At 43.0% G+C, this 19,797-nt stretch overlaps 1 protein-coding gene across 1 annotated transcript in view; it reads left to right on the top strand.

The window, feature by feature from the left end:
• Positions 1 to 3,134: 3,134 nt before the first annotated feature.
• pard3ba (par-3 family cell polarity regulator beta a) overlaps positions 3,135 to 19,797 on the top strand; it is a 140,033-nt gene continuing 123,370 nt past the window's right edge. The window contains exons 1-2 of the mRNA XM_041966272.1: positions 3,135 to 3,564; positions 10,912 to 11,013. Of these exons, the coding sequence (XP_041822206.1) occupies positions 3,448 to 3,564; positions 10,912 to 11,013 (219 nt within the window). The 5' untranslated portion in view covers positions 3,135 to 3,447. The remainder of the gene's footprint in view (positions 3,565 to 10,911; positions 11,014 to 19,797) is intronic.

The following is a 19,797-nucleotide window of genomic DNA, read 5'->3' as shown; positions in this document are numbered from 1 at the left end:
TTATTGACGGCCAACGCTTTGGCTGGTGCGCCTTACTTCCAGACGAGCATAAGACTGAAAAGGCTCAAAAGAAAGGCTTGATAGACCGCTCAAACACACACAATCTGCACTTTGTAACAGCAGCTTAGCTTAAAGATGTTTTCAATTCTGATGAACAACAGCAACTAAACTCTCTGAAACTCTTGCTGCTTTTGCGTCGCCTGTTGCTCAACACCAGCACAGGTGGAAGGCGTGGCAGGGTGCACGTTGCCCTCTCAGGGGTGGAAGTGACATCACGGAGTCAGCAATCAACCGCAGGAGTGTTGCGCAAACACTGGAGCGAGGCATTGCTGTCAAACTCGACCGCTGTCAGGTCAGACAACGGCTCCTTTCTTCCTTGCGTGGGACGAGATAACATCAGCTTCTCACTGCCTGCGTGTTTTGTTACAACATTCTGCATTTCTGACATTGACATCTTATCGCTCTGTTCTTTCCACGTGTTCCAGTGTGAAGACATATTGAGGCCTGTCATGCAGTGCATTGTTTGACATAAATGGGATCTGTGCAGATAGGCAGGAGCCACCTTGAACAAACAAGAAAGCTGCGGTGTGCAGCAGTCACGTGTGCTAATTTGAGAAACATGTCAGTGTGTGTATACACAACGTATGTATGCATATTTCCATCAGTACGCACAACTTCTGCAATAAATGCAGGTTGATGCATACATGAGTGCATTAAAAAAAAGGTTACTGCAATAAAAATGCAGTGCATTTTTGTGTGTCCTAAAAAAGGCTGCAGAAGCAAGCCATTTCCAATCAAGGCTCACCAATATCATCCAAAGTATTTCTGTCTGCACCTGCTGTTACAAGCAGAACATTGAGGTCAGAAAACTGTGCAGTTTGCTGGTGCCACTTTACATGATTTCTGGGTAATGAAGTCCTCCACACTTTCGAGATTTCTACCGGGAATCTCTCATTGCCACTTAAAGCTGCTGAAGTGCAAAGCTGCCAAGTGCAGCCATAAGGAAGCAACTTGAAATATGCCTATTTTTGGAACCGGCAGGTGAGTGTGGAAAGTTCACGAGCGACGGCCTCCTTTCCAACGACAGCAACAGAGCGTGGGCCTTAACCGCAGACAGGTGTGACAGAGCATTACGTTAAGCAACAGTTTGAATGCAGGCAAGTCACTGTGTCCGTGTGAAGCAGGGTGTCATCATGGGATAAAGGAAAATTTTAAAAAAAGACACATAGGATGAAGCTTTATGTGTCAAGTGAAACACCCCGCAGCGTTATCTCTCATTTTCCCAGCTCACAGGTTGCAGTAATGTTGTATGGAAACACACATGTTCCACTGCTGACTGAGTGCGACTGCAGCCAAGTGCTGGCAACAACAAAGTTGTAGCGCCTGATGAGTCAGCAGCTGCCATAATCACAATGGGCGGAACATAACCAGCATCATATACTCTCAGTGGCTCTGCAAATGGCGTTAAACCAGGTATGAAATTATGTTCTCCCTTAAAAATCAGAGCCCAGGGATTACGGACCAAGGATGCAGTCACTGCAGGATTTGCTAATTAGGGATCATCTTTTTCTTTCTTTCTTTCATTCTTTCCATCATCTCTTTATTTGCTTTCTGTCCTCATACCTCACCCCTCCCATACTCACCTTGTATTACTGGGGATGAGAGGAGTGAGATGAAATAAGAGGCAGAGAGGCTGTCGGCCCTTCATTGTTCCGTGAATTTTGGACGAATTATAGCGGCAGTGGAAATAATTGCTTGTCCCAATTATGAATCCATCTACCGTGGTGGCTTTCTGATTTGATGGGGAGGAAATTCCCGAGAGCAACACCAAACAATGCGCGGGAAAAAGGCACGGGAGCATGTCAGCGGCCATTAATATCCATAAAGGCAATTTCACAACACACCTAATGACATAAAATGACAGACAATAACGGTTAGGTAATTAGTATGTGTGATGTGTGTGTGTGTGAGTAGAGGTGTGGTGTGTGTGTGTGTGTGTGTGTGTGTGTGTGTATGCAAGGGGATTAGAGTAGGGAAGGAGTTAGGTTAATACATTTCTCTGCAAATACATGTGGACAGTTTACCTAATCGTCTCCCTGTCTGTCTTCGAAAGTAATATGACTCTAAAGGACTATTTAGGCAGAAAATATGACATTTAGAAAATTATTCTACTAACTTTTTCAGGAAAGATGTTCCAGGGTCAGCTCTGGTCAAAATGTAGTTAAACTAAACTACGCTCCATTAAAACTATATGGTAATATTTGATTATTTTTTCAGAAATTAAGGTGGAGGAAATTTGAACCATTGCACTCTTGAGTAGTTTTATCTAAATCATCGTATCATATTCTATAACATGATTATATGTTGTTATGTTAAATACTTACAAATAAATGCAGTGGAGTAAACCTTTCAATATTGACCTTGAAAATATAGTGATGTAGAAGCAAAGAAACATAAAATTGTACAGTAATTTAATAACGTACTTTTTTATTTCATATGATTCTCATGTCTAATCCAAAATCATATCAAATCCAACAGAATATACAGAAATTCAATGCAGTAAGATTTGCTTCTATGGGATTGGTGTCTCTAAATTCCTAGAGGACTGAGTGATGTTTGTATTATGTTTTAGTATATTTTTATTTTTATTTATAATAATCGGACATGATAGATAGATTTATGTATACATATACATTTAATGGCCATTTTATGCATTGTATTTCTTTGTTTCCTCCCTAAATCAGTGAATTAAAAAGGGCTCAAAGTTGCATTTGCCATTTTGTCATTCTTTGTCACTTTTGCTATTATTATTATGTTATTATTTTTCTATATGCTCAACTTTATATGTAAAATGGATTTATTACATTTCTATAAAATATGAAAAAAATGTCAGCACCACAGCTGCTGACTGAGGGAATAGTGGCAAAAGCAGGAACAGAAAAAAAGGAACGAGCGGTAGCTTAATTTAATGAATGATATTTGTACCAAAACTGCATCAAATATATAAAACTTTTTAAATATGCACATAATAATTCAAAGTTATTATAATTCTAAGTGATGTTCGAGAGTCAGCGCGAGAGTAATTTCCTGGAGTGCCGGAGTTCCTGTGATTTCTTCCGGGTTCCTCTCTCGGTTTGTTTTGTTTGGGAGTATCAGCGGACAGCTCAACGTGACAGAAAGTCACACTCTGCGGCTGTAGTCCCGCTTTTTTCCGACTTATATGACGGCTCGTTCGGAAATAAGATGTCTTCTGAGGTTTTCCACCCCCATTGAGGCGGACAAGTTCCTTCGCCGTGATTTCATCCTGACCTGAGACACCTGTTGCTCCAGTTTCGGCAGACAGGTGCTACTTTGCGCGTCAAACAGGGAGCAGCTCCGGGCGAGAGACGCGTCGGAAACGTGAATTTCTGAACTTTTTTTTCAAAAACATTGGACTTTACAGCTGCTATGAAAGTTACGGTGACTTTCGGGGACACCGTGGTTGTGGTTCCCTGTAAAGCTGGGTGGACCGTCCGGGATTTAATGGACCAAGCCACGCGCAGATACCGCAGGATTTTGGAGCAGGTAAACACTCTCATAACCGTCACTTACTACGCTTCGTGGGGACTTTCGTAACCGTCTCCACCCGCAAAACAACTCGTTTCATTCCACACATGTCATTCTCCGCATTTTGTAACAGCTAGTTCCCATACCTTGGCAGAGGTGTGGGTCACGTGACAGGCGTCTGGTAATGACGTTCATAATACTGGAGCTAACGTTAGCTGCTAGCTTGAATCAGACAGGAGAAGTCATATTATTTGCGCTGAGGTCATTATTTATTTTGTAGCTAGGTAGAGTTTGTCAAAACATTTATAAGAAGACACAAGGCTCATTCATAAAGAATGTATTCGTTCATTGAGAGAGTTTGACTCCTCTTTAAGGTTTTTGCTGTTGCTAATAGTTTAACAAGTGGTGCTATGGTGGCAAAATATGTAAGAAATATGTTGTCTTTTGTCTCAAACCTGTTACTGAAGGAATAATCCACCTTAATATTTAGAAATTGACAAAAAGTGGTAATGTGTGTTGCATTTATACTTTTATTTTATTGTGGTGGTGCTTAATATAAGAGCAGGGGCTTCGATCTATCATTTTGCACTTTTTGATGACAATCACACAGTAACAATCCATCACAGAAAATGACCAACTTGCCTCCATGTAGCAGAATGCAATGCAACCGCAGGACCTTTTGGTTTATGACTTAGAGCTGTCACATGCCTCAACTGGAGAAAAAAAAAAAAAAACTCTGCGTCCTTGGTTGCCCTCTGCACATCTGGATGCAACAAGTTTGCACTTGTTGCATTCAGCCAAACAAAGCTGAGAATTAATAATGGTGGAATGAAACTTAAGGAGTGCTGTTTTCCCCTAACTTGTGCTGTTTTGAATGCACCACATAAAGACATGAACCCCCAGCTTTCTGCTCCCTGATGTCGCAATCACTTGAACATAAATCATTCTGCCGAACTGACCTTTTATTAATCAGCGGCGTCGTATGTGCATGCTGTCCTGGCGTGATAGTGTGCTGATGTGCGTTTCATCTCTGTGGATGTGAGTGAGCGCTGGCTGCACTCTCGGCTGTCTACCTGTACAATAGCTCCCTGTTTAAGCCCTGGTATCTCACCGGGCAGGTGGAAGTTTACTGTTTGATGTCCTCAATGTGGCTGCAGTCGGGGATGTGCGCTGCGGACAGGAGGCTTTGTCCTGTGAGTGATTGGGGATTAGGATTGGTGACAGGCCCCGGTCTTATCGGTTGGCTGGTCCCCCCTCAGCCCGCCCACACACCCTCCCCCTCGGCAAGGCGAGAGGCTGGCCTGCAGAGATGGGAGAGGCCGCAGAAGCAGGGATGGAAGGACCGATTGGGCGCCTGGATGGCTCGATGGATTGTTTCAACTCAGTGAGGGAGCACACGAACACCTACACACACAGAGGAGCTCATCTTGCTCAGTGTCCCCTGAGCTGTCACGTCTCTGCCTCACTGACAGCCACAGCCATGCCCACTTTGCCCGGCGGTTCCTGTTGATTTTCAGTGAGACACACTGTGGTGCACAAGCTGAAGTAGGCTAAATGCGAGTGCTTGATTATAATGCACCGGGCCCTTGATTGCTTTTCACAGGGCATGTTAATTAGGAGCCGTTGCTAGACGCTGACTCAGCAGTCTGTTGCCTTCTCCTAATAGAGGCAGATCATCATGGGGACAGTCCGGCTCCGTAGCTGCCAGAGAGGACCGACTAGATCTGACCGGATGTGCCGGTTGCTCCTGCCAGCAGAATCCACTTAGTGCCCAGTGCCACATTAACCGTGCATTTCTCCACTCTCTGGCCTCACCACTGACAGCAGGGACAGTGTCAAAAACCTGGGTTTAATCACCGAGGGTGTGTGTGTGTTTGTGTGTGTGCTGGTTTATAGCCATGTGCAGAGTGAGCCGGATTCTGCACTGTCTCACTGTGCATTGCAGTCATGGCATGTAGACCTTCTTAATTAGCAGTTTATTTTAATGTGATCTCAGCTGTGACCCTGTACATGTTCGTCTGCTTTCATCTCTGCTGCTGAGAAAACAGTTTCTGTTCACCAACAAAGCCTCTAACTAGCTGCATATAGAGAATCTCTGCTCATTATACAGTGTGGTTTGTAAAATGTGAATGCGTGTGCTATCATGGTGAGAAAAGATTTTCCCATGCAGCTTCCGCGCCTTATTTGACGACTGTTATTGTGGCTTGTGATTATGAAAGTGGAAGTTGTATAAAATTTTACACCTAAGGTGTTAAGATTTGTATGTTAAAGTCGATATATTTGTTGAATTTTAAATGCATCCTTAACTTACAACAATCTGTCATCCATATAATTACTCAAAAGAAAAACTAGGCTTGATTTGTAGAAAATTGTCTATTTCTAAAAAAAACGAGTGTCCCTTCAAAGGCTGCAACTCACAATGTTGAGTTAAATAATGCAGAGAAATAGTGAACCTGCTCATCACACCAACCAAGCTGGCATCTGAAGTTGCTTGCTTTGTCCACACCACAATGTGGTGGACCGGCATGTAGACTGTGAGTGTTGTGCCTTCTCAGGGGAAACAGCCAGGTAGCATCTTTCTTCACCGTCTCATGGTCTGTCTGTGCAGGGCCAGTTCAGATTACAGCCCCGATACCAACACTGCGCTGACACCTGAACAAACTGGGAGCGCTTTGCTCATTTCTCATGCATGTAGGAATGAGGGCAGTTGTGCACCGTGGGTTGGTATGTGCATCACAGCTCAGCTATGCGAAAGGCATTTTTCAAGTGAGATGTAACTGTTCAAACCTGCTGTTTCTGTTTCGTATGGTATGGAAGACAAGCTGTCAGATGTGTTCAAGGAAATTGTTGGCATTCATCAAACTGCTGGAAATGTGAATTGTAAATTTATTTAAAATCCCCTTCAGTCGGGGACCATATTGGATCGTTGCATCCCTGTCACTGTATATGTTTCTGTTGTGTTCAGGAGTAATTTTGGCCTAACAGAATGTAGGTGAAGGTCAGGTTGTCTCCATCTCTGGGTGTCGTCTCCCTTCAGAGAGAACGCTCTCTACAGTTTTCCTTTCGCTGCCCCCTCACTCGCACTGTCGGATCCGACTCTAAGACAGCTCCTCATCGACATTTTCATTAAAGGCTTTTTTTTTTTTGGTCACGGTTAAATCCACACTATCCTCCTGCAGCTGTGTAATTACACATTCTTGTGAGGATCAAAGTGTGAAATAGCAACCCCAACACCGCCACCACCACCACCGCTGCAGCCCCGCTGAATTTAGCTTCACTAATCGCCCCCGACACTTCACCGTTCTCGAGTGGTGTCATGTTTGCTCACCAGAGAGGGGGGGGAGGGAGAAGGAGAGATATCGCTTTAAATGGTGGGGGACTTAATGGTGTAATTTGCAGGGAATTTACTCTTCTAACTGTCACGGTAATTCTCCTCCACTGTTGACTGACTGACTCTCGCCTCCTTTTGTTTTTTCTTTCATGGGAAGCGTTCGGGATACAAAGGGGAATTACCGGGGATTGACAATGAGGGACTTCAGAAGAGTTTTTTTATTCCCCTCTTTCCTCTCTATAGATTACTCTCCCTCTGAAGTGTCATACATTCACCTCTTTTCAGCGCTCAGTAGAAAGAGAGGAAAGTGTCTTTCCTCGGGTCTTGTGAGTTCTGGCTCAGGAAACAGAAGCACAAGCATGCCAGGTGTGCTTACACACTGCCTGCAGCGGTGATGCTAATTAGCACTCAGCCTTTGTTGTACTTGGAACCACCGATGTGCATTAATCCTCCCCAAAAAAATCACTACTAATGCCTTTTATTTCATTAAGGTGTGTGTCTTATTGTTGCTGATATGATGTCATTGCAGAAAGAGCCAATTACTGCCTTTCCTTTACTGTTGCTGTCACACACACACACACACACACACACACTCACACATAAACAGTGTCAGTGAGGAGAGGCAGAAGAATGCCAGCAGTGGTTCAGGTTGGACCAGTTTTTCTGGCAAGGTGAAAATGCTTTGCCCTGAAGTCTCGGCTCCCGGTGTATACCCCGCTGATTTCAACATCTTCATCCCACATGTGCTGCCCTACAGTACATAGAATAAAACTGCCAAGAAACACACCATTTATGATTTATTTTCTGCATTTTTGTTTTCAGCACTGTGAAAAACCACCATGTTGAATCGATATCAGGACCTTTTCAGAACATATAATCATGAGTTTAAGTCTTGTAGCCAGTCTATATTTGGATATTCAATCTGGATAAGGAAAAATGCACAACCTTCACCCTGCACATTGTAGCGCTCACCCTTTGAGATGATCCTCCATTGCTTTCACTTTACCTGAGATTCACATTTGTCCACCTTAATAGCAGGAAGAAATAGGTTCTGAATTATGAGTTAACTGAATATCCAACTGTCCGCTTAACTTATTAAATTAAGTTATGTATTTAAAAGAATTGACTGTATTTAGACAAGAGGGTGGAGCTGGGGAGGATATGCGTTGCTATGCCTTTGTCCTGATTGAATCTGACGGAGAACCCAATCACAATGTAGCCACTTCCAAAAGCAAGCCCGGTTTTTAGTCGGTTTTACTTAAAAATGGGATAATAATTCACAAATTGAACGTCATGTTATAGTGAAGACAACTGAAACAAGCGATTGAAACCCTAAAGTCAGAATATAAAAATATACACTGAGGTAATAAAGCATGTGAGAAGAAGGGTCATTTTGTCGTAAGAATACCATTAATCGGATTTGTTTTTGCAACACCCCCCTGCAGGCCATTAGAGAGACAGGCACTTAAACCATGCAGAGGCTCCATCCACTATTTATACAGTCTGTATTTCTCCAAATGTCCTTTTTGTGTTTTTTGTCTTTTTCACGTACAATACGTGTCTCTTACTTGTTTTTTCCTGAGCTTTCAACCACATCTCACAATCCACCTGTTGATGAAGACGATGAGATGCAGTTGAACGCTCTGGAAAAGGCCAGTAAGTGGAACTTGAGTTACTATTTTCAAGGTCTGTTGTGAACTTTAATGCTTATAATGAAGATCCATACAGTAGTTTTTCTTTGTGTGGCCTCAGTCATGTTGTTATGTTGGTGCGACTTCATATTTTTAACATTGACCAACATCTCTGTGCTCTGGATCACTGGATTTCCTCCTTTTTTGCAACTCACACAATGCCGTTGCTTTGTGTAAAACCTGCAGTGTATTTTTGTACGCTGGTTGTTGTTGCAGATTACTTTGCTCGCTCCATCTCTCTCAGCTCTGGCGCTTGTATTGTGGGCACTTCTGAAGAAAGGGAGGTTCTGGCTTTATTCCTGTGATTGAAATCCCAGGCTCTCCCAACCATTTGTTTTAAGAGAATGGACTTGGCCCATTGTGAAAGGCAGACACCCTCTTTTTTTTTGTGCCCTGTAATTCACATTCGGATGCAGCGGAGCAAGAACGAGCCCATTCACAGCAGGGCTCAGTGATACAGCAGAAGCCACTTGCTGGGTCTCAGCCAAACTCATTCCAGCCTCCGAGGCTTACAGCCTATAGCTGTTAATTTAGCTGGTAATGTAGTCTTGTGTTGCTCTTGACAGATTGCTTATTGGTATGGGCAGTGCCTAATGGGCCATTTTCTGCTGCACACATTGTTAGAAACGATAAGCCTGGTCAAAGATTTCTTATTTCAGTCTAGAAATGACTTTTAATAGAAAATGTGAAAAAATATTGTGTAACAAGGCTAAATTTAACTCATCCAAGAGGTTGGAGCTACATTCTGTTCTCATAATTTCCACAATTTACCATCAGCCTCATCTTAAATTGTCTCCTGTCTCTTTTGCATTGGCGCAATAGAAAGTGCGTATACTAGGTCACAAGAAGGGGTAGATGTTTTATGGATGTCTCTGTTGATTTTGATGTGGAAATAGCACACAGATTTCAGATTGCAGCTCAGTCGAAAGTCCCCGGCCTCTTTGTCAGTGGATGCACTGGAGGCTTGGTGTCGGGTGTGTTCACTCTGACCTCTGTCTTCATGGTGACAATGAACCCGGCCTGGAATGTGCCCACCACCGTTCCCCGCAGACCAGCAAAACTGGAAAAGTTCCCGCCCTCCCCCACTTCTTTCTCACATTCTTCTGTACTAACTCTGTAAACCCAGTGTTGTACATATGCAGTGTTATGTAGGTCATCTCTTCCTACTGTACCTGCCAAACATACAGGAAAATCTGTTGCTCTGTCTGGATCGACATGTGTTTATTATTGACTGACTGTCAGTATTGTGTCACATTTGTTGCTGTAAAACATTCATAGTGGAGTCATTATTTTTTAACATACTTTAGTCTGAAACAATGACTAAAATCAAACACATGTTGTAATGTGGTTGGAGTGTGTTGCTTCTAACTAAACTCCCTTTTAGCATGTATAATTTTGTATAGAGATATTGATCTGTGACCCATTAAATCTTCAGGATAATCAGCTGAGAAACAGTTTATGTATAAATTACCCATTTCTTTCAGCAAATGCCTGCTGAATCACATCACAGCATGCAATCATGTAGAATTTGCAACATTGCCCACAGGATGTCCACTGCAGACAGAGATGTTAAAGGAACAAGCACTTCAGTAAACATTTTCTAATACTTACAAATTATATAATTCCTCAAGAATCCTCCCTTGCCTTCCTCATAGGGAGCCATCACAAGAGAGTAAATTCAAGAAGAGGATGAATGTAGGATGGAGTTCTCACTTTTGTTCATAAAGGGGCCCAAAGCTGCCAAACTTCCCTGCAGTGTCGTCACATTGGAGAACAAACTTTGGTACATGGCCATTGTCAGGGCAGACCTTGTTACTGTGCTGTGCACACGCAACTGGGAAGTGTTTTCTTTTTTTATGGCCGTTCACCCCATGACAGTTATTGTCAGCATTGTTTGACAAATATAGCCATTGTGTCTCTCAACTGTTTATGTGCTTCCCATAGTTTGGCATATGTGGTAGTGTATGTATAGTCGTTGGCTTTGTGTGTCGCCACTGCATTGTAATGACTACTAATTAGCCTCCTCAGGACTTCCTGGCATTTCATGTTTGTTGAACCTCTGGTAAAAAAATGTCTTTTCATGGGTAATTAACAAGGATTTTGATTAATTTGTGTTTTTTTGTGACACTTTGATTGGCTCACTTCTGATGTTTGTTCTAATTAATTGCAGTATGACCAGTTTAATATTCTGGACATCTGAATTAGAATGGAAGCTGATTGGCTGGTTAAAGTCCAACTCCGATATCATTGGTTGTTGTAACTTTTCTCAGTTTTATTGTACAGAAATTCTGACTGAATAATGTAAAAAATAATGTTATTCACCCTTTTCTGTTTATTGTCCAGCATGGGGAAAGTGCAGTGAAGACCCACCACTTGGAGTACATTGAAGGAGGGATCCTGGACATGGACGACCTGCTGAGTGATCTAGTGGAAGACAGAGACAAGGTGAGGGTGTGTCTACGGACAGCACGTGAAACTACAGCGAACGGTTACTTACATTTGATCCATCTATGCTCACACGGTTCTGTCCTCTCCTTCTCATCCACCCTGCAGCACGTAGACATGTTGACATGTGATTGACAGTAGTTTCTCGTGGTTGGACAGCTTAGCATAACAAAATAAGCTTTCTCTTCATTGTTCACCCCTGGTAGGAAGCACAGTAAATTACAGCAGAGAAGCCATCATTCTTAGCCGTGCTTAGAGTCTGGTAGCAGGTTTATTTTGACTCCTTTTGTAAAGTATCCAGCCTGGCGGGATGACAGGATGTCCAATAAACAAGGTGTTTGTAAATCCAAACCCAACCAGCTTGTCGCTGGTTGTTAGGACTCTGAACCAACTAAATACTAAATGACAAAATGTGTTTTTCTGCTCTGGGTCTGACCAAAGAAAATGAACACTGATTGGATGTGTTTGTATTTTTAAGACTTGGTGCTCGGTTTAAAACTAATCAGCCATGTGAAGAGGGAAGTTCTCTCAAACAGCAGTGATGTAACTCTACAGAACACACACACACACACACACACACACACACACACACACACACACACACACATACACATACACATACAGACAGTGGCCCAATTTCTATAAAGAGCAAAATTCATTCCTCTTGCTAATTTCCCATAATGCATTCCTAAGATGTGCTAATAAACTGCCCGAAATCCATATTCATAAGCCCTGGGCCCCGACGAATGATGAATTCTCAACACTTAGTCAGCAAGAAGGCCAAATGAAATGGAAATGGAATATTCAGCCGACCCTGTACCACGTGGCAACAATTGGTGTTTTAAGCTGCATGAACAATGGAGTGTGTTATGTGCATGTAGGACTGCAAGTTTGGCAAAACACTCTTTGAGGAAAAAGGGGGCACAACTAAATAATAGATGTGTAAACTCAGTGGGAATCTTCTACGGAGAGGAAAAAAAATAAAAGTTTTTACAATCACAGAGAACAGAGGCTTCATTTTCCGGGATGGTGGGGTTATAATCATAAGATCTGCGTCTTATTTGTGCATAAGAGCGGGAGTCACAGATTTTAATGACTCATTTTCCAACCTAAACCTGCTTTCTCTCAGCATTCCTCAGAGTGATGATGAAGTGTCTCAGATCAAATCGCGCTCCGGCATTTGATCAGATCCCTCCACTAACAGGTTACCCTGACGTTGGCTGTCTTCTCCGAGCCGCGGTGCTTTTTGTGATTACGGGCTCTGCTGAGCAAACGCTTCGCGAGAACCTGCACCATTGCAGGAACTGTCCTATTTACCTTTTGTTTCTTTACTCTCTCAGCTTTCACCCAATTCTCCAAACGCCCTCCCCGCTTTCATCTCACTTCTCATTTTATCCTTTTGTTTCTGCCGCTGATGAAAAGATAGCAGGCGGAATAGGACGAGCGCACGTGATCTTCATAACGCGCCAGTCATCCGACTTATCTCCGGGTTTCCAAACAGTGTCGGCTCTCAAAGATTAATGAGCTGTGCCTGGCATTCTTGATTAGTCTGACTTCCTTTTGTTTGTCTACGTTTTTATTACCTCGGCAAAGCCGACAGATTCTATCTTTAGTGCTTTTCTTTTTTGTGCTGTTATTGTGGCCGGCACTGTTTCACCATCAATCATACAGGAGTGGTCCCATTGTGAGGGCCCTCCACCGCACAGCATGGTTCCTGTGTTAGCCGTGGATGCTAATGAGAGATAATGGTTAGCTATTTGTACGCCTATGGTTAGCTTAGCCGCGAGCTTAGACCTCTTTATGTGGGCAAGCCCCCCGACCGTTATTCAACCCGCACACACATTTGCACACACAGTCCCACATCTGCTGTCTCCGCCGCCTGCACCGAGCCACAGGCAGGCGTGTAGCGTAGCATGTTAGCATTAGCGCGTACGGAAGGAGCGCCACTGGTGGTTGATGAGGGCGGAGATGAGGGGGCGGCTGTGATTTGATTACAGTTCTGCCCCCTGCATCTGTGACATGTGCGCACACACGCACACACCAACGCGCATGCACGCTCCGTTCATTAGCACCCCATCTCGAGACGCCGGCCACCAGCCTCCTCATGAATATTAATATCAATCTGATGAATGTGAGGAAGGCCGTGGGGCGTTGGTTTAGGTGTGACCACATCAACACGGCGCACACTCACAGACACAAAAGACCACAGTATAAAGAGAGCATTGCAGGTCATGGTTCAGTCAATTATACCCTATGAAGCTCTCCTCTTCTTTGACCCTTCACTGTGGGTGTGCTATGTGTGTGCGTGCATCCTCTGCAGCTCTCGGATGACAGTTGGAGGCATGGCGGTTGGAGTCAGTGACCTCTCAGATACCCCGCTACTTTAATAGTGGAGAGATGTGGGCAGACATAACAGCTTTTCCATCTCCTCCTTTTTTGGCATGCTGTTTAGAAATCACTGTAGTTTAGGGACTAGTTAACCTGCTTCATACTCTATCAGTCCATCTCTGTGTTTTTTCGCTTATGTATTCACTCACTCACACACATATCTGCTGGTAGGTTCTGAAAATAGCATGATAATATCATGTGATGAGAGAAAGTTATCTTCTGTCATTGACAATGTTAGATAAGCAGGATTTCTTGATTTGACATCTATTAACAGGCTTTTCCATCTATTGTCTCACCTTTACCTTCCTTTCCTTTCTTTATTTCCCCATCTCGCCCTCACTCCTCCCTCTCTCCCCTCTCCTTCCCTTTCAAAAGCAGTTATTAACAGATGTAGTGCTTTACTTCCACACATTCGCCCATTTACCGCGACCAGAACTGTCATTCTCTCCCATTCACAGTCCTCTGGGGTCCTGCATTAGCCACAGCCATTACTCGCATACGTCTCCACAGTACACAGGCGCTGTCAGGTAGGCTGTTCACTGCCAGCACGCCATTAACATACTAGCTATACACTAGGTTTCAGGTGGTGAGCCCTCCCACACCCTGATTCCAAAATAGTTTGGATCCAGTGGTGAGGTGTAAATTTTCTATTTTCTAGTGAACAGGATGTGTGGCAGAGGATATGTGGTTCATCCTGTGTTCCTGTGGAGAGATTTCGTTGTTTGGCAGAGAGATTAGGTGCAGGATGCTGCTAGGTGCGACATCAATGAAACTCGATGCCGCTCCATTAGAAGGCATTCACATCTCTCCTTCACCCACATGCAGCTGAAATTTGCATGTTCAACATGTGCGAGTGTCCTCTCTTGTCACACGGATCTCCTCCAGAATGGGGAATTAAACTCAGGGAGCATAACGTCTCCTCATAAGTGGACTGTCACTCATTCCTTGTGCGCAGACACACATACGCAGAACTCCATACGAACCTTGTTTTCGAGGGTAGAAAAAAAAAAAAATGCCTAAAAAACTCAGCCTTCCATACCATGTAGCCAAATGAGAAATCAAATTTCATGGGAAATTTAATGGAAAAAAAACTGGAATGATTTCCTCCATCTCTCTTTAATTAGCCCTTTTTAATCACTGCGCCTACAAGGCGCCCATGAACCTCCAGTGCAGTCTCCGGTTGCTGGAATGTAAATGGTAAGGGTGCATATCCCAGCTGATCTCCCTCTGAAATGTCAAGGCTTGATTACGACGCAGCCTCCCATCATCCATCTCTTCTGCGTGCATGTCACAGTGGAGGACGCGGCGCTAGAAAAATGAGTCGGTCACATGGAAATGTGTCATGATATTTAAAGTAGGTCTTTGCTCATGAGCATCTTTCATATCCTGTAAAGAGAAATGACAACTTTGAAAAATGCCTTTATTTAATTGGACGCCATGTAGGGGAGCCTTTACACGCTTCATTTTGCAAACTGAACAGATGTGCATGAATGTTCTGTATTTGTTACACATGATGTTAAATAATAGGTAATACTTATGATTTCCTCTAATCAGAAGAGCTGTATAGTTTTATACTTCTGATACAACATGTGATGATATAATTTAAGAATAACAAGTAACCTGGAAAATTTTAAAATGACTGGTGGTGCAGAGCATCTTTTAGTGCAGCCTGACCTATGATATTTTGGAGGCCATCAATATTGGAGAGTTATGACAGAGAGAGAGTTTTTGCATTCACATAACAACAGACTTTTTTAAGACGTTTTCAAAGAGATAAAATTGCGCTGGATTACATCTATGCATAATTTTCTTGTGAATAGGCAATCTGAATCAGCTGTGGAGTGATAGAAATTGTTACATGGAGAGGTGATTGTTGAATATTAATGTAATGAAAGACTATTGCAGGAAAAAAAGAGACGATAAAAGCCATCAAAAAAGGAGTTTTATTTCATGACAATTTTATAGCTGCACAACTGTACAAGCAGACAAACTGTGTATTGTGTTTAAATGCCCTCAAACATGTCCTCTGCATCTTTCCCACCCTGTGGAGTTTTTAAACACTTGTCGTGCTATGCAGCAGTGTTTTGATGAGTGGGTGCCTGTTTTGTTCGTGTCTCTTGCCGTTACTCACACGAGCAGGAGGACGTCTGGCACCGTAAACTCACAAGCTTGTGGGAAGCGTGAGACACATTCCTGCTAGCATGCCAAAGAAACGCGTATAGCACCGTGCCAGCGAACTGCAAGGAGGAAAAAAAAGGCTTAGTGTTAGACTATATGGTACTGACCAAAATGTGTCCGTATCACCGGGTATCAAAACTGTCAAACACCGAAAGCTGGCATCGACCATCTGGTCAAATACACGATTTTTTTCACTTATTCCTTCACCAGAAACATCCTGATTTAATCTGACATTCTGTGTCACTTTTTGGAAATTCAGCTTCTTTTGTAAAAAGAAAAACATGCAAATACATCTGTAAACATGGATATAAACAATCAAAGATGCACACTGGGCATCTTTGACACCTAAACATAACTAAGAACTTAAAAACTCACAGTGAAATTTAATAATGCTGCTGCAGATTTTGTATCAGCCGCTCCTCTGTGAGTCATTTATCACATGTCAGATGTCAGCCCCTCTGACAGGCGAAAATAAGGCAATACTTAAAACGTGCTAACCCGCTGGAGAAAAAGTTTAGTGAATAGGTCGTGATTGCGAGGCGCAGACGTGCTGATTAGCCCTTGACGTTCCGTGACATCTCGCTCCCTCACCCCCATTTCCCTCATCCGCCGCCATGGCGAGCCGCGTTTGATTTTCATCTGAATAGTCAAATAACTCCTTCTGCACACCTTCTGAATGGCCAGTGATGAGCGGGAGCATGAGGTTCAAGTGCGCTGATTAGAAAATAGCAAGGCAAGGCAGTTTATTTGTATGGCGCATTTCATACACTCAGGCCATTCAAAGTGTTTTACATAATGCATTAAAACATCAGAAAAAAAGAAAGAAGGACATTAAAAAGCTAAGAACAGAGACACAAGATAGTTTGTGATGAGTGTTTAAGGTTCAAGTCAAAGGCAGTGCAGGAGTTTTTTACCTGGATTTAAAAGTGGTCAAAGTTGGTGAAAGTCTAATATCCACTTGAAGTTTGTTCCAGTTCTGTGCTGCGCAGTTTCTCAATGCTGCTCCACCATGTTTAATTTGCACAGTGGAAACAGGTAGTTTCCTTCTGGCTGGATGCATGTCGGCTCTGAAGCCATTGGGAAATTTTCAAATGTCACGCGTGTACCAGTCTAGTCATAATCTATACTCTCCTCACGTTCTGATTCTCATCCATACATCCTTACCTGTAAAAAACAAGGACCTTTAACACCATGTCTGTCTGACACAGTTGGAAATTAATTAGAAATCTTGCATGGTTTCTGAACATGGCCGGTGTGCAAAACTAGCTGCCCGTAGGTCACCTGTAGCCAGTCATTATGTTCCTTCTGATATTTGCTTGATTGATTTTATTCCTTCCTTTTTTTCTAAAAGAGCAAACCAAATTACAGAATGGTAAATGGGTATTTTAAATGTTGTGGTTTCTAGTCCCATGTACCTGATGACTTTTGACTTGATGATGGTCATATTGACCAAAAAGTTGTCAATAAGTACACCAGGAAGTTTGTTACGTTATGTCATAAACAATGACTTGTGTTTCCATTGTTTCGTCCACACCTTGTGTTTATTATGCATCCTCTTGAACTTCAGCGATACATTGATGGAGTCACATCTGCAGGAAACATACTGAACAGTATATTGAATAAAGTTAGATTATCTCTGTGTCAGGCTGTTGCCTGCAGATCAGATCAGATCAGACTGGAGCGCTTGAATGTTTTGCCTGGTGGGATTTGGTCACTTGAGCTGATTTGATCACATCTCATCAGCCTTGACCTTGATTCAACACCCCCCCCACCCCCCACCCCCATCTGAGCATCATGACAGCTCTTCATCTGATTATATTCAATTAACAATACCCCCTACACACACTCTCTCTCTCTCACACACACATTCACCAACCCCGTTTGATTGTAATTAGGATGAGAGAATGGGAGGAAGGCTTAAGGAGAAACAATTCTTGCTGTGCCTGTCTGCTTTTCATTTAACTGCATGCACGTTGACTTTTCTCATAAAGTTGCACTTTGGAATTTTAATTCCTTCAGAGGATCCATTGCTCTACCTTTTGACTTTGAATGATGGCGCCTCTCCAAAGTGATTTGTCAGTTCACTGAAGCAACGGACTGGGATTCAGTCAGGATAAGGCCTGTTTCTGTTTTCCTTTGCGTAAGTGTGTGTGACTTATAGAGGCTTCGCCAGGTCATCACACCCTCAGATCTTGTCCTTTGGTGCCTCTCCTTCTGTTAATCACACAGACTCTGTGTTGCCCTCAGTGTCACCATCACACCACCCATTAGCTCCTAATGGAGTGAGACGGTCAGGCTGTAACATGACCTGCCTGCGCCTGCTGGGGTCTGGCAGGGGGGAACCAGGGGGTGTAGCTGCGTCGAGGCCATAGGGGCACTGCGCTCCGTGGACTCGCTCTCTTAATGACACGTGCACATAATCAGTGTGGTAGAAGAAGATGAGGCATGAAGATGCCATCCGTGTCGTGGCCCATGTTTCAAATTATGTGTGTAATCCAGAGCTGTCGCTAAATGCCAAAAAATGACATGAAATATGAGTTTCAGCTAGAAAAACGGTCACATTCAAATTCCGCTTCTGTCACGTTGACTTTACTGTGAAGCTGCAGCTTGTGAAGTGTACATTGTCAGGATAAGCTTTAACGGTCATCAGCGATTTTGGCACAGCCGCCTGCAGAGGAGGCCAATCACATCCAGCTAATGATCTGTTGTAGATCAACATGTTTACAGAAAATCTACTCTCTGACCTAACCAGCCTCATGCCATCTGCTTTCCTACATAGCATTGCCCCGGACTGCCATATATACAGTATATATATGTTTGTGTGTGTGTGCGTGTGTGTGTGTGTGTGTCTGTGTGTTGTCTTAGGGTGTGTGAATGCACAGTGTGTTTTTCCTCTGCTCACCGGGTCTCCACTCACTCCAACTGCTAATAGCTCAAATCAGCAGAAAGTCACACTCTCAAGCGTGTGCGCACGCGCATGTGTGTGCGCAGCAGTGTGTACATCCGCAGCGAGTCCAGGATAAATGTTTGTAATACTGGATCCAACTCATTTAGGTTAAGTATTTAATGATTTCTGGTGCAATTGCACAGCTGAAGCCACATCTGTGCCCATTGTTTTGCACGCATGCAAACACCCTCGCACGCACACACACGCGTGATTATTGTTATTATTCATTTTTCCTGCCTCTCATCCTCATCACCTAAGTGATTGGCCTAATGAATGGAGTGCTGTGGACGGTAATGTGTCTGAATAGGCCACTCGAATTATTAGCCAGCCTACACTGACATGGGAAGGATGTATGGAAAGGAGGAGTGATTGTTTTTCTCACATAAATACAGTTTGGATGCGGCTTTGGTTGATTGCCAGCCTGTGCCCTTTACATGTCATCCCCTCTCTCTGCCCTCCTGTCTCTCCCCAGCTTACAATCTAACCCCCATGTTTTTTTTCTTTTTATCTTAAATCGGCTGTAATAAATACTTCTAAATTAGCTATGTATCCCATGACTACTTTAATGTGAAAAGATTAGCTCAAAGTTAAATTTTTTTGGTGTCACTGATGCTTATTTTGTGGAATTTTTAGTTTCCTCCACTTTAAAGTTAGGATTTGCTTGTCTAGTAAAAGCTATTACAATATTATAAACCTGATGAAAATCAAAGAAAAAAATGTTCATTAGTTTTGTAATGGATTAATCAGCTAATTGCTTCAAGTGTTTAGTTTGAATTGATTGTTAAATAGAAGCTGATATACTCTGAGTTAATGAACTGAGTGTCCTTCATTAAATTGCTCTATAAGATCATACGGTCACAGTTTAGTAGTTCAACTGTACACACATCGTACAGTTATATCTTTATGTTCAAATTGATGCTACCGCTAAGGAAACCATACAGTCGGAGCTTCAGCCCCCTCACCTTGATATATACGGATGGATGATGCTGTCAGGTGGTGGTTTGTACTTGTGACGCTTGCAAACATGTAATGAAGCACAAATCCTACTTTCCCCCTCCGGGCCTTGATGTTGAGTCAATAACTATCTAATAAGCCGTGCTGGTGGAAACACGTATGTTGATGGGTGGAAGAAAAATCTGCAGGTGAGGCTTTATTTTTTTCTCCTCTAAAACACCTTCAGGCTATGAGTGATGGGGTTTCTCCATGGCAACAGCGAGTGCTGAATGTTAGTAATGTATAGTTCACATATATATAAGCTCAAGTGTGGTGGA

This window comes from Chelmon rostratus, chromosome 24, assembly GCF_017976325.1.
Source record: "Chelmon rostratus isolate fCheRos1 chromosome 24, fCheRos1.pri, whole genome shotgun sequence".
Taxonomy (NCBI): Eukaryota; Metazoa; Chordata; class Actinopteri; order Chaetodontiformes; family Chaetodontidae; genus Chelmon; species Chelmon rostratus.
Note: the sequence above shows the minus strand (reverse complement) of the source record. Positions and strands in the feature narration are given on the sequence as shown.